Raw genomic sequence first — 14,237 nt, 5'->3', positions numbered from 1 at the left:
TTGTCCTGGGGGTTGTGGTTGGTTCTTCAGTTGTCCTGGGGGTTGTGGGTAGAGTTATGGCTTCTGTGGTAGTTGATGGTATATGTGTTGTTGTAGGAGCTTTAGTGGTTGTGGTGACTGTGACAGGAGGGGTTGTGGTTGGTTCTTCAGTTGTCCTGGGGGTTGTGGTTGGTTCATCAGTTGTCCTGGGGGTTGTGGGTAGAGTTGTGGCTTCTGTGGTAGTTGATGGTTTAGGTGTTGTTGTAGGAGCTTTAGTGGTTGTGGTGACTGTCACAGGAGGGGTTGTGGTTGGTTCTTCAGTTGTCCTGGGGGTTGTGGTTGGTTCTTCAGTTGTCCGGGGGGTTGTGGTTGGTTCTTCAGTTGTCCTGGGGGTTGTGGGTAGAGTTGTGGCTTCTGTGGTAGTTGATGGTTTAGGTGTTGTTGTAGGAGCTTTAGTGGTTGTGGTGACTGTGACAGGAGGGCTTGTGGTTGGTTCTTCAGTTGTCCTGGGGGTTGTGGTTGGTTCTTCAGTTGTCCTGGGGGTTGTGGGTAGAGTTGTGGCTTCTGTGGTAGTTGTTGGTTTATGTGTTGTTGTAGGAGCTTTAGTGGTTGTGGTGACTGTGACAGGAGGGGTTGTGGTTGGTTCTTCAGTTGTCCTGGGGGTTGTGGTTGGTTCTTCAGTTGTCCTGGGGGTTGTGGTTGGTTCTTCTGTTGTCCTGGGGGTTGTGGTTGGTTTTTCAGATGTTGATATTTCGGTTGTCGTTGGGGTTGTTGTGGGTGGTTTTGTTGTTGAGATACATATAACGCAACAGAGGACTCGAATCTTATAGTTCTTGCACTTAAAGGGTCTCTGAGTCTGTTTATTTTGTTCACATATTAAACCAAAGTCAACATTGCACTCTACAACTTGGCCTGTCTCAGCTACAAAGTCCTCTAAGCTCGTATTAGGATAGTCTGTAGCTACACATTCAATATCCTGTGGATCTTCACACACTTGTTTTCCACTCTGTGTGATATTCCAATACGTTTCCCAGTCACTCTTATCTTTATCATCATCTTCATCATACCATTCTGACCACTCACAAGTAGGAATACAAGGAGTAGTTGGTGGCTCTGTTGTCTGGGGGGTAGTTGTTGTTGGTATTGGTGTTGTTGTTGGTGTGGTTGTTGTTGTTGTTGTTGTTGTTGGTGGTATTGGTGTGGTTGTTGTTGGTGGTTTTGGTGTGGTTGTTGTTGGTGGTATTGGCGTGGATGTTGTTGGTGGTATTGGTGTGGTTGTTGTTGTTGGTGGTGTTGGTGTGGTTGTTGTTGTTGGTGGTATTGGTGTTGTTGTTGTTGTTGGTGGTACTGGTGTGGTTGTTGTTGTTGGTGGTATTGGTGTGGTTGTTGTTGGTGGTATTGGTGTGGTTGTTGTTGTTGGTGGTGGTATTGGTGTGGTTGTTGTTGGTGGTACTGGTGTGGTTGTTGTTGGTGGTATTGGTGTGGTTGTTGTTGGTGGTATTGGTGTGGTTGTTGTTGGTGGTATTGGTGTGGTTGTTGTTGTTGGTGGTATTGGTGTGGTTGTTGTTGGTGGTATTGGTGTGGTTGTTGTTGGTGGTATTGGTGTGGTTGTTGTTGGTGGTATTGGTGTGGTTGTTTTTGGTGGTATTGGTGTGGTTGTTGTTGTTGTTGTTGGTGGTATTGGTGTGGTTGTTGTTGTTGGTGGTGTTGGTGAGGTTGTTGGTGGTATTGGTGTGGTTGTTGTTGTTGGTGGAATTGGTGTGGTTGTTGTTGTTGGTGGTGTTGGCGAGGTTGTTGGTGGTATTGGTGTGGTTGTTGTTGTTGGTGGTATTGGTGTGGTTGTTGGTGTTATTGGTGTGATTGTTGTTGGTGGTATTGGCGTGGTTGTTGTTGGTGGTATTGGTGTGGTTGTTGTTGGTGGTGGTATTGGTGAGGTTGTTGTTGTTGGTGGTATTGGTGTGGTTGTTGTTGTTGGTGGTGTTGGTGAGGTTGTTGTTGTTGGTGGTATTGGTGTTGTTGTTGTTGGTGTTCCAGTTGTGGTTGGTGTTGGACCGACTTGGCTTTCTGTTGTTGGAGGTGCCAATGTTGGACCAGTGACAACTGATTCATGGGTTGTTGCTGATGTGGTTGTCATTAGAGTTGTGGCTTCTGTGGTAGTTGATGGTTTAGATGTTGTTGTAGGAGCATTAGTGGTTGAGGTGACTGTGACAGGTGTGGTTGTGGTTGGTTTTTCAGTTGTCCTGGGGGTTGTGGTTGTTTCTTCAGTTGTCCTGGGGGTTGTGGGTAGAGTTGTGGCTTCTGTGGTAGTTGATGGTTTAGGTGTTGTTGTAGGAGCTTTAGTGGTTGTGGTGACTGTGACAGGAGGGGTTGTGGTTGGTTCTTCAGTTGTCCTGGGGGTTGTGGTTGGTTCTTCAGTTGTGCTGGGGGTTGTGGGTAGAGTTGTGGCTTCTGTGGTAGTTGATGGTTTAGGTGTTGTTGTAGGAGCATTAGTGGTTGTGGTGACTGTGACAGGAGGGGTTGTGGTTGGTTCTTCAGTTGTCCTGGGGGTTGTGGTTGGTTCTTCAGTTGTCCTGGGGGTTGTGGGTAGAGTTGTGGCTTCTGTGGTAGTTGATGGTTTAGGTGTTGTTGTAGGAGCTTTAGTGGTTGTGGTGACTGTGACAGGAGGGGTTGTGGTTGGTTCTTCAGTTGTCCTGGGGGTTGTGGTTGGTTCTTCAGTTGTCCTGGGGGTTGTGGTTGGTTCTTCTGTTGTCCTGGGGGTTGTGGTTGGTTTTTCAGATGTTGATATTTCGGTTGTCGTTGGGGTTGTTGTGGGTGGTTTTGTTGTTGAGATACATATAACGCAACAGAGGACTCGAATCTTATAGTTCTTGCACTTAAAGGGTCTCTGAGTCTGTTTATTTTGTTCACATATTAAACCAAAGTCAACATTGCACTCTACAACTTGGCCTGTCTCAGCTACAAAGTCCTCTAAGCTCGTATTAGGATAGTCTGTAGCTACACATTCAATATCCTGTGGATCTTCACACACTTGTTTTCCACTCTGTGTGATATTCCAATACGTTTCCCAGTCACTCTTATCTTTATCATCATCTTCATCATACCATTCTGACCACTCACAAGTAGGAATACAAGGAGTAGTTGGTGGCTCTGTTGTCTGGGGGGTAGTTGTTGTTGGTATTGGTGTTGTTGTTGGTGTGGTTGTTGTTGTTGTTGTTGGTGGTGGTGGTATTGGTGTGGTTGTTGTTGGTGGTTTTGGTGTGGTTGTTGTTGGTGGTATTGGCGTGGTTGTTGTTGGTGGTATTGGTGTGGTTGTTGTTGTTGTTGGTGGTGGTGTTGGTGTGGTTGTTGTTGTTGGTGGTATAGGTGTTGTTGTTGTTGGTGGTATTGGTGTGGTTGTTGTTGTTGGTGGTATTGGTGTGGTTGTTGTTGGTGGTATTGGTGTGGTTGTTGTTGTTGGTGGTATTGGTGTGGTTGTTGTTGTTGGTGGTATTGGTGTGGTTGTTGTTGGTGGTATTGGTGTGGTTGTTGTTGGTGGTGTTGGTGTGGTTGTTGTTGTTGGTGGTGGTATTGGTGTGGTTGTTGTTGTTGGTGGTATTGGTGTGGTTGTTGTTGGTGGAGGTATTGGTGTGGTTGTTGTTGGTGGTATTGGTGTGGTTGTTGTTGGTGGTGTTGGTGTGGTTGTTGTTGTTGTTGGTGGTATTGGTGTGGTTGTTGTTGTTGGTGGTATCGGTGTGGTTGTTGTTGGTGGTATTGGTGTGGTTGTTGTTGGTGGTATTGGTGTGGTTGTTGTTGGTGGTATTGGTGTGGTTGTTGTTGTTGGTATTGGTGTGGTTGTTGTTGGTGGTATTGGTGTGGTTGTTGTTGTTGTTGGTGGTGGTATTGGTGTGGTTGTTGTTGTTGGTGGTATTGGTGTGGTTGTTGTTGGTGGTATTGGTGTGGTTGTTGTTGGTGGTGTTGGTGTGGTTGTTGTTGTTGTTGGTGGTATTGGTGTGGTTGTTGTTGTTGGTGGTATTGGTGTGGTTGTTGTTGGTGGTATTGGTGTGGTTGTTGTTGGTGGTATTGGTGTGGTTGTTGTTGGTGGTATTGGTGTGGTTGTTGTTGTTGGTATTGGTGTGGTTGTTGTTGGTGGTATTGGTGTGGTTGTTGTTGTTGGTGGTGGTGGTATTGGTGTGGTTGTTGTTGTTGGTGGTGTTGGTGAGGTTGTTGGTGGTATTGGTGTGGTTGTTGTTGGTGGAATTGGTGTTGTTGTTGTTGTTGGTGGTGTTGGTGAGGTTGTTGGTGGTATTGGTGTGGTTGTTGTTGTTGGTGGTATTGGTGTGGTTGTTGTTGTTGGTGGTATTGGTGTGGTTGTTGTTGGTGGTATTGGCGTGGTTGTTGTTGGTGGTATTGGTGTGGTTGTTGTTGTTGGTGGTATTGGTGAGGTTGTTGTTGTTGGTGGTATTGGTGTGGTTGTTGTTGTTGGTGGTGTTGCTGAGGTTGTTGGTGGTATTGGTGTGGTTGTTGTTGTTGGTGGTATTGGTGTGGTTGTTGTTGGTGGTATTGGTGTGGTTGTTGTTGGTGGTACTGGTGTGGTTGTTGTTGTTGGTGGTATTTGTGTGGTTGTTGTTGTTGGTGGTATTGGTGTGGTTGTTGTTGGTGGTATTGGTGTGGTTGTTGTTGTTGGTGGTATTGGTGTGGTTGTTGTTGTTGTTGGTGGTGGTGGTATTGGTGTGGTTGTTGTTGTTGTTGGTGGTATTGGTGTGGTTGTTGTTGTTGTTGTTGGTGGTATTGGTGTGGGTGTTGTTGTTGATGTTGGTGGTATTGGTGTGGTTGTTGGTGGTATTGGTGTGGTTGTTGTTGTTGGTGGTATTGGTGTGGTTGTTGTTGTTGGTATTGGTGTGGTTGTTGTTGTTGGTGGTATTGGTGTGGTTGTTGTTGTTGGTGGTGTTGGTGTGGTTGTTGTTGGTGGTGGTATTGGTGTGGTTGTTGTTGGTGGTATTGGTGTGGTTGTTGGTGGTGTTGGTGTGGTTGTTGTTGTTGGTGGTATTGGGATGGTTGTTGTTGGTGGTATTGGTGTTGGTGTTGTTGTTGTTGTTGGTGGTGGTATTGGTGTTGTAGTTGGTGGCATTGGTGTTGTAGTTGGTGGTGTTGTAGTTGGTGTTGTTGGAGGTTCTGTTGTCAAAGTGGTAGTTGTTGGTGTCCACGGTGTTGTTGTTTGTGGTGTGGTTGCCTGGGGGGTAGTTGTTGTTGGTGCTGTTGTTGTTGTTGTTTTATTACAATCCTCAACACACTCCCCAGTCTCTTCATCAAATATAGGCATATCTGGAGGGCATTGTGGGTAACAACCTATAAAGAAGACAGTGTGATTAAGTTGCTTTGAATTAGTTATTACATTTAATAAAGTTGAAGGTCAAAAAACATATTCATACTTAGTAAATAAGGGCATATGTAAAAGAAATACAGGCTGCTGCCAGTCAAATCAAATAGCATGCTGCCTCACCTTCCAGATTGGGAATAGGGTTGCTACAGGTCCCATTTGGATTCAGACAGGTCTTGAAGCAAGGTGTATGGCAAGGGCTGTAATGCCATTCACATTCACCTGGATCGTTGTAGTAGTCACAGAACACAGCTACAAAAGGGAAAACAGGTTCATACACTGAATACACATTGCATGCCCTCAGCAAATGGCACCCTATTCCCTATGAAGTCAATAACTTTTTATCAGAACCCTAGGTACCCTGGTTAACAGTGTATAACGTTTCACATTAAGGTATCTGTTTAAACCAACAAGCTAAAACATACTTTAGATCCACATCATCATATCGTCACCGAGTTTGTGTTCTTTCAACAACATATTCATTTACTTAGCATTGTAAATTAAACCCAGTCATATTACACCAGATATGTTGGAGCATTTCAATGCCAAGCCTGACAGTCAAACAGTGGAATACACAGGCATAATGAACCAACAAATATTTTGTTGTACTTACGACAAATCTCTGGTGTTCTCCATGCAACACACACTCCAGCTTCGGTGCAGGCCTGGGCGTAGGCCGCTACAGCTGTACAGAAACATTCACAGTCTCCGCCAGTATCACAGGCACAGGAGTCTTTCACACAGTTCTCAAAGAACGGAGCAGGGTCTACCTGTAAAACACATACAGAGAGAACACACATGATGCACAAATACTGTATCTTTTCATTTGATTTGTTTATTGGAGCATTTTTCAAAACACATATAACAACAGACATGTTCATGAATAACATCATTGCGGACGACAAAAAAAAGTTGACGACTTGAAACGATTTGGGTGCATTTTTTGGTTCAGGAGTTGGACTGTCCACCAGTCTTTCAGTGCCCTGTCTGATACTTTCACTAGGTTTATAATTGTATCGTATATACATAGCAATACGCTGCAGCACTGTACCTTCTTGTGGCACAGTTCGAAAGTCTTCCCTCTGATGATGCTACACTGCATCTTAGCCCAGTTGTGACGGTCGGGTCTGGCTCCACATGGGTCGACGTTGCTTTCTGCGTCGGGGCAAGTGCTTGACACCTTCCAGCTGTTAGCAAACTCCTCAGGGCTGCTGACTATCATCTGACCTTGCGTGGTGAAGTCATCTCTGCCGTCTCCATTAAAGTCCCCACACAGGCCACACACTGCTCCCTATAGAGACGACAAGGAAGAGACACACTCATCAGCATTCTCAGATAAACATACACAGTGGAACTGTACCAAATCAATCAGTGTTAGGAATACACAATGCACACTGGTGTCTGATGTCTTGTCCATCCATTCCAAGTCTATTCCATCAAAGGTTCTGCTCTCTATGTTTGAACTCTTCAACATTAATCTTACGCTATGCTGTGGCTCCAGGATGATGCGGACGGTAGTTTTGCGGTCCCACAGCACTGCGATCCCGATGTCTGACTCAACAATCAGGTACAGACCGGCGGACCTCACTCGGTACTGGATCTGAGAGCCCACTCCTAGGTTCACCACTTCATAGGTCCTCTTTGATAGTTTCAGCTCTGTTCTCTGTAAGAAAGGGGATTTAGCGCTTCCTGTTCACAGACAATTGGGGTTGCAAAAAAACTTTCCCCCAATTCCCAGGTTTTCCAGAAATCCTAGTTGGAGGATTCCCGGATTTCCTCCTTACTCCCTCGTAATTCCAGAAATCTTGCAATTAGGATTTCTGGAAAACTGGGGAATTTGGGGAATTTGGGGAAAGTTACCGGAATTTTGCAAAACTATGAAAGACAATACACTTTCTAAAGCTTTTTATGAAGAAAACAAAACGACTTGAATGTGGTACTGATTTTAGCAGAAAGTGGCTATTTGGAAGAAAGTTTAACTTGCAATGATTGTGATAGTGATTTGACATACTTTAGTTGAATTGACTAATTGTACTGTCGCTCTGAATAAGAGCGAATGCTAAATAATGCAAAATGATGTATTGTTTCGTATGTATCTCTCAGTATGATCCAACATGTATAGAAGGGAGAACTGCTCATTATAAAGGCTAGAGTGGAGTGAATGGAATGGTATCAAACACATGGAAACCAGCGATGCATTTGATACCATTCCATTTATTCAGTTCCAGCCATTGCTATGAGCCCATCCTTCCCAATTAAGGTGCCAGCAGCCGCCTGTGAGAGTGTGTGTTTTCTCCAATCTTACCCCGAGTTGAACCCTGACAGACTTGGAGCAAGTGGTGCCTGTGGTTCCACACGGTATGTTCTCTGTGATCACCGTGAAGGTGTCATGGCCAGACCGGTTCCCACATTTGTTCTTAAAGAGAAACATAGAGAGAGGGAGAGAGTACTTTAGAAACTAAATGAGACTTTTGCATTTTAAATCATTAGTTGGTAATATAGAAGACAATGGCAGTACTATTATACAAACATATTACTTTAGTATAAAAACACATCACAATTGAATTGAATTGTATTGCAGTATATTAAAATTGTCCGGATCAGCATTGATTACCTGGACAGCCACATAGCCACATCTTCCTTGGAAGCCATACGTGCGCTCATCAAAGGTTTTGTAATGGCTACTGCCGTAGATCGTACAGGATCCTGGGCACTTCTTATCTGTGCACTCCCATTTCCCACTCTTACAGGTGCTACATGTGTACAGTATGAGAGACAGTGAGTCAAATATCCACTTAAAATAAAATTCTGTTCACATTAGCTAGAAAGGATGAAGCAAGCCCTCATATCATGTCATGAAATCTCATCCCATTTAATTTTAATCTCCATTCCTATCATATATGGTATCGTATCATATAACGTCATGTCATATCACATAACCTCGCATTGTATCATTTTATATCATATAATAACATATCATAACATCATATCATATCATCTCAATAACTCACCATGTGTTACATCCGTTTGGGATCTGTTTTCCTGGGGCGTAGAGGACTCCATCATGGCTGCATGGGCATTGATGTTTTTTCACACACATACCTTTCCCATCCTCCCACAGACTCATGGGACACTTGCACCCAGACTCACACTCTGCAGAGAACTGTGGTCAAGGAGAGAGAAAGGAATTAAATAAAGAACACAACCCTTAGGTCAGGTACTAATGGAAGTCAACAAGTCAACTCACACAGTCCATGAAATCTGGGTTCCTACAGCTCCGTGTACACTGTACTCCCAGGTCATTGGAGCAGTTTAAGAACACCTTCGGCGACTGGCAGGCTGTAACAGAAGCAGTTTCATTGTTATTACACAATAAGTTGTCAAATTAGACCTGGGTTCAAATACTTCTAGGGCCGGTTTAAAACAGATTAAGCCTAGTCCTGGACTCAAGTAATTGAAATGATCTCTCAAATAGTATTTGAACTCAGGTCTAGGTAAAATACTGTATACATCAAAGGGATAATGGGATATGAATAGCAAAGGGACACAGAAAGGTTACTTACTACTCTCCGAACGCATTTTCCAGGAACGGCAGTGAAGCTTCCCATTGGTGCAGACACTAGAAGAACGCACATGATATCAAGAGCTATTTTAATATTGGAATAACATTGCAGGATTGTGTACTTTTTATACTAGCAGGAAATATGACATCTTTGCTGCTTTGGTCTTTAAGTTAGGTAAATAAGTAGGTGGGTAGGTAGGTAGGTAGGTAGGTAAGTAGTCAGGTAAGTAGGTAGCTAGATACTTTATTAGATAGAAACAGTCTCTTACCAGTGCTCCTCCTGAATGTTGATGGACTTCCCAGGCTTGATGTGGACCCCGTTGTGGAAGCAGGGGCATTTGGCCATGGGTACACAGGTGCCCCTGTCGTCCATGTACAGGCCGTCCGGGCAGGAGCAACCATCCACTGGGAGGAAGTCGTTGGTACAACCCTGGCGTTTGCTGGCCAGGGAGCTACAGGTCAGCTGACATCTCTGGACCTGGTCGGAGTAGGTCTGAGACGCTGGGCAGTTACCAGTGTATTTGTCTGGTTGTAGGGAAATATGGAAAGTGTTGGTTAAAGTTAAGATCGGCAGTGTTGGAAAACTTTAGTAAAGGCTCTATTTTTCTCCAGGAAGGAAGGGGATAAAGTAAGTAAGTGTTGTTAAAGTTGACATCAGATAAGTTGAGAAGAGGTGGTACCTTATTTTTTAGCTCGTCAGGGTTGTCCCCTGTCTCCCCTACTTTTTGCAATGGCAGTGGAATTTACCAAGGTTGCCCCCTGTCTCCTCTACTTTTTGCAATGGCAGTGGAATTTGCCAGGATTGTCCCCTGTCTCCTCTACTTTTTGCAATGGCAGTGGAATTTGCCAGGGTTGTCCCCTGTCTCCCCTACTTTTTGCAATGGCAGTGGAATTTGCCAGGGTTGTCCCCTGTCTCCCCTACTTTTTGCAATGGCAGTGGAATTTGCCAGGGTTGTCCCCTGTCTCCTCTACTTTTTGCAATGGCAGTGAAATATAACAAGGCTGCCCCCTGTCTCCTCTACTTTTTGCAATGGCAGTGGAATTTGCCAGGGTTTTCCCCTGTCTCCCATACTTTTAGCGATGGCAGTAGAACCATTTGCAGAATGCATATGTTCTAATGAGAATATAAGTGAACCTTTCATTTGTATCCAGGAGAGGCCTATACTGTCATCTCCTTTCCATAATATACCGCAAGACATAAATATGAGAAGTGTAAATCACTTACCACACACGTTCTCTCTCCAGCCCGACAGGACCACTCCCTTGGTAGCACAGTCTCGCACGTAGGACGAGAAGACGGCACACAGGCAGTCTTCACTCTTCTCACAGTTACAGCTAGCGTATGTGCATCGCTATAGAAAATATTTCAGCTGAAGTAAATTTGCCATATGTAATAAATATATGACAAATCCCATTCGCCAGAGCTTTCGCATTACAAACAGCATTACAAACAGCATTAAAAACAGTAAGAAAGTTCAGATCAAATACGTACAAGTGTACATATATCACAACCAGCCAATATAATATTGTGAGCATTCCAAACCAGACGTAACACAATGAAATATTACAATTCCAGTTGTACAAAATGTATTACCTTGTAGTAAATCTCGGGGTCCACCATAGCATGGCACTTGGCAAAAGTGCTGTCAGAACTTCTTAGCAAGGAGCACCAATGTTTAGCATAGTTCTCTGAGTAAACAAGAAGGTGGCAAGAGTTCAAATATGTCTGATACTGTATAAACAACTGCCTTGCTGCATCGCTTTGGATCCAATGACATGATACTGCGGTTGTTGACAAAAACATTTATGAAATGCTTATGTTCTGCTTTGTATTGTGTTATGTAAAGGGTTATGAATGTGTTATGAACTCCTTATGCAAGTGCCCTTCAATTAAAGTGTTAGTGAAGAGGGCTTACCATTCTCCACACTGAGGGAGCAGGGGTCGTCCAGCCTCTCCTCTCTGTCTCTGCAGGTAGGATTAGCCTTCCAGGAGTTACCAAAGGAAGAGGCTGTCCCCTCCACCATACCCTGGGGGGTTTTCATGTCATCAGACAGAACCTTGTTGAAGTTCCCACACAGACCTAGAAGAAACAGGAACAGAAATGAACACCATATAAACCTACACCAAACAGAAATCAACACAATTTTTCTACTTTCTTGCTGTTGTTATTATTTTATTGAGCCCTGGTGAGTAAGATTACCAATGTTTATCACATTTGCATAAAGTAGAATTTGAACTCTATCCATAACTGATAACTGCTCACCTTCAGAGGTACATGGCTACAGCTTGGGAGTTAACTTACCTTGTGTCTTGGTCTTGTAGCTCTCGTCCAGGGTGACATAGACCTGCATGATAGGGATCAGCTGGATCTGAACCTGCAGCCCAAAGCTGGTCTGGAGAATCATGTGGAAGGACGATGGCTGGAACACACTGATGTCAGCTATTGGAAGAAAAATAAATACACTAATGTCAGCTAGGAACAGAAAGGTGAGGGGGGAATATCGTTAAATTAAATATTATTCATGTTTTATAAAAAATAAAATAAAACATTTTATAACACTAGACATTAGTGTACTTATTACTGTGTCGATATCCCTGGAAGTACAGTGTAATAATAACTAGTATTAGTTAATTGATATCTATACAGGTGAATGTTTCATTATCTGTTCCATTATATGTTGCTGGTTGCACTTTCATAACATAGAAAAATGGCAAAGAGTGTGTATCATTTTTATTATAAACTGGGTGGTTCGAGCCCTCAATGCTGATTTGCTGACAGACGTTGTATATTAGACCGTATACCACGGTATGACAAAACCTTTATTTATACTGCTCTAAATACGTTGGTAACCAGTTTATTATAGCAATAAGGCGCCTCGAGGGTTTTGTGATATATGGCCAATATACCACGGCTATACCACTCAGCGTTGCGTCGTGACCATGAACAGCCTTTAGCCACGGTATATTGGCCATACACCGAACCCCCTCGGGCCTTATTGCTTAATTATTCCATGTCCCACCTGTGTTGTAAGGCAGAGTGATCTGTGCATTGTGGCTGACTTTCCCATCGGCGGAAATCACCAAAGCCTGGAAAAGAAAACAATAGCCATGATCAACTAATACTAATCCTATTCAACACAAGACTAGATTTGCAGTATATACATATTACATACTTATAAGTACATATACAGTCAGGTTCAAAATTATTGCCACCCTTGATAAAGATGAGCATAAAATACTTTATAAAATAAATAAAACAAATACTGGGCTATATTGTATGCTCAAAAAATAGGAACATAATATTAGTAAATAATGTCCTGGTACTGGGTAAAGTTCATGATGCTGTTGACCTTAAAAAGGGCCCCAGGACCAGTGGAAGCATAATATCCCTGTAACATCAAAGATCCACCACCATGTTTTACAGCAAGTATGGGGCTCTGTTCGACATATGATTCTTCTTTTTGACGCCAAACCCACCACTTGTGGGCGTGGCCAAAGAGCTTTATTTTCATGATATATTTAACAAAGTCTGTTTTGCTCATTTTATTTGGACCTGACTGTACATACATAGAGCTGTTGTATACTGTACATGTGTTAAGTGTATATGTCAAATCTCCATCTTTGAATGAAGGTAAAGCTCACATTGTTTCTGTCATTGTTCAACAAGACCACAACACTCTTGAGGCAAGTGTCAAACTTCTGTCTTATACAGGGAACCAGCTGGCCCAGAACAGTAAACTTTGGACTGGCTTCATCCTGAAACAGAGAAGGGAAACAAAAACAAGGAAACGTTGTGACATATAAAATACCATCCACTCACACTAACGTATCACCTAGATTGCCTCTTCAGAAAATGATAGTGTAAATGTCACATACCTTGCTTTCCACCTTGGCTAGTGGGTAGTAGCAGTCCCCATGGAAGGTGTATGCTTTCCCATCGAAGGTCGTCACGTGTGAACCCTCTTCAACTGCACATGTAGCAGGGCTGGGCAGGCTTTTACAGGACCACTGACCATGGTGACAGACACTGAACCACAGACACAAATCAAATGATCAAGTCGTTTACAGGATAACTGAGGACAATGACAGAGACTGACAGAACAAATGATCAAGTCGTTTACAGGATAACTGAGGACAATGACAGAGACTGACAGAACAAATGATCAAGTCGTTTACAGGATAACTGAGGACAATGACAGAGACTGACAGAACAAATGATCAAGTCGTTTACAGGATAATCCTGATACATGAACCCTATGTTATGACTTCTGTCTTAATTTAACTTGTTATTTTAACTATTCAGTGATTTACATTGTGCTCGTTAAGTCTAAACCAATGACTCACCATTCCTCACGGTCCTGTCTGAATACTTCTCCAGAGTTATACACTTTGTCATGTTTGCACTGACACTGGTCCTGAGAGATACACCCTCGCTTTGAGATGTCATCAAACACAGTCCCTACACAGTGGTGAAAACACACAACATGTCATGAACGTCACCACAGTCCCTACACAGTGGTGAAAACACACAACATGTCATGAACGTCACCACAGTCCCTACACAGTGGTGAAAACACACAACATGTCATGAACGTCACCACAGTCCCTACACAGTGGTGAAAACACACCATTCTTCTATATCATCACTACCATAATGATAATATGAGGTGTGTTCTGGTTCTATAACATCACTACTATAATGATAATATGAGGTGTGTTCTGGTTCTATAACATCACTACCATAATGATAATATGAGGTGTGTTCTGGTTCTATAACATCACTACCATAATGATAATATGAGGTGTGTTCTGGTTCTATAACATCACTACCATAATGATAATATGAGGTGTGTTCTGGTTCTATAACATCACTACCATAATGATAATATGAGGTGTGTTCTGGTTCTATAACATCACTACCATAATGATAATATGAGGTGTGTTCTGGTTCTATAACATCACTACCATAATGATAATATGAGGTGTGTTCTGGTTCTATAACATCACTACCATAATGATAATATGAGGTGTGTTCTGGTTCTATAACATCACTACCATAATGATAATATGAGGTGTGTTCTGGTTCTATAACATCACTACCATAATGATAATATGAGGTGTGTTCTGGTGAAAGGCTGACCGTGAGGGCAGAAGCAGCCGTCCATCAGATGTTCTTCACACAGTGAGCTGGTGTCTGAGTGGGTACAGGTGTCCAGGCAGGGAGAGCCACTCTCCAGATACACCATGTTGAACGGGCACTGCTTGTCTAAGAACACAAAGGAAAACAACATTATAGTACATTTTATTATTACATGTCAATATGCATACATATATTTATT

The 14,237-nt window shown here is 43.1% G+C and overlaps 1 protein-coding gene across 1 annotated transcript in view; it reads right to left on the bottom strand.

The window, feature by feature from the left end:
* LOC311148696 (mucin-2-like) overlaps positions 1-14,237 on the bottom strand; it is a gene marked incomplete at both ends in the record, with an annotated part of 35,227 nt that overhangs the window by 9,903 nt on the left and 11,087 nt on the right. Inside the window, 20 exons of the mRNA XM_084185675.1 lie at positions 5,189-5,304; positions 5,459-5,587; positions 5,949-6,105; positions 6,387-6,626; positions 6,819-6,998; positions 7,641-7,751; positions 7,950-8,088; positions 8,347-8,498; positions 8,583-8,674; positions 8,899-8,954; positions 9,167-9,422; positions 10,123-10,249; positions 10,492-10,586; positions 10,814-10,978; positions 11,201-11,338; positions 11,919-11,985; positions 12,541-12,654; positions 12,775-12,925; positions 13,243-13,357; positions 14,039-14,164. Of these exons, the coding sequence (XP_084041801.1) occupies positions 5,189-5,304; positions 5,459-5,587; positions 5,949-6,105; positions 6,387-6,626; positions 6,819-6,998; positions 7,641-7,751; positions 7,950-8,088; positions 8,347-8,498; positions 8,583-8,674; positions 8,899-8,954; positions 9,167-9,422; positions 10,123-10,249; positions 10,492-10,586; positions 10,814-10,978; positions 11,201-11,338; positions 11,919-11,985; positions 12,541-12,654; positions 12,775-12,925; positions 13,243-13,357; positions 14,039-14,164 (2,726 nt within the window). The remainder of the gene's footprint in view (positions 1-5,188; positions 5,305-5,458; positions 5,588-5,948; positions 6,106-6,386; positions 6,627-6,818; positions 6,999-7,640; positions 7,752-7,949; positions 8,089-8,346; positions 8,499-8,582; positions 8,675-8,898; positions 8,955-9,166; positions 9,423-10,122; positions 10,250-10,491; positions 10,587-10,813; positions 10,979-11,200; positions 11,339-11,918; positions 11,986-12,540; positions 12,655-12,774; positions 12,926-13,242; positions 13,358-14,038; positions 14,165-14,237) is intronic.

The sequence above is a fragment of the Coregonus lavaretus genome (assembly GCF_964263955.1).
Source record: "Coregonus lavaretus genome assembly, chromosome: 21".
NCBI lineage: Eukaryota > Metazoa > Chordata > Actinopteri > Salmoniformes > Salmonidae > Coregonus > Coregonus lavaretus.
Note: the sequence above shows the minus strand (reverse complement) of the source record. Positions and strands in the feature narration are given on the sequence as shown.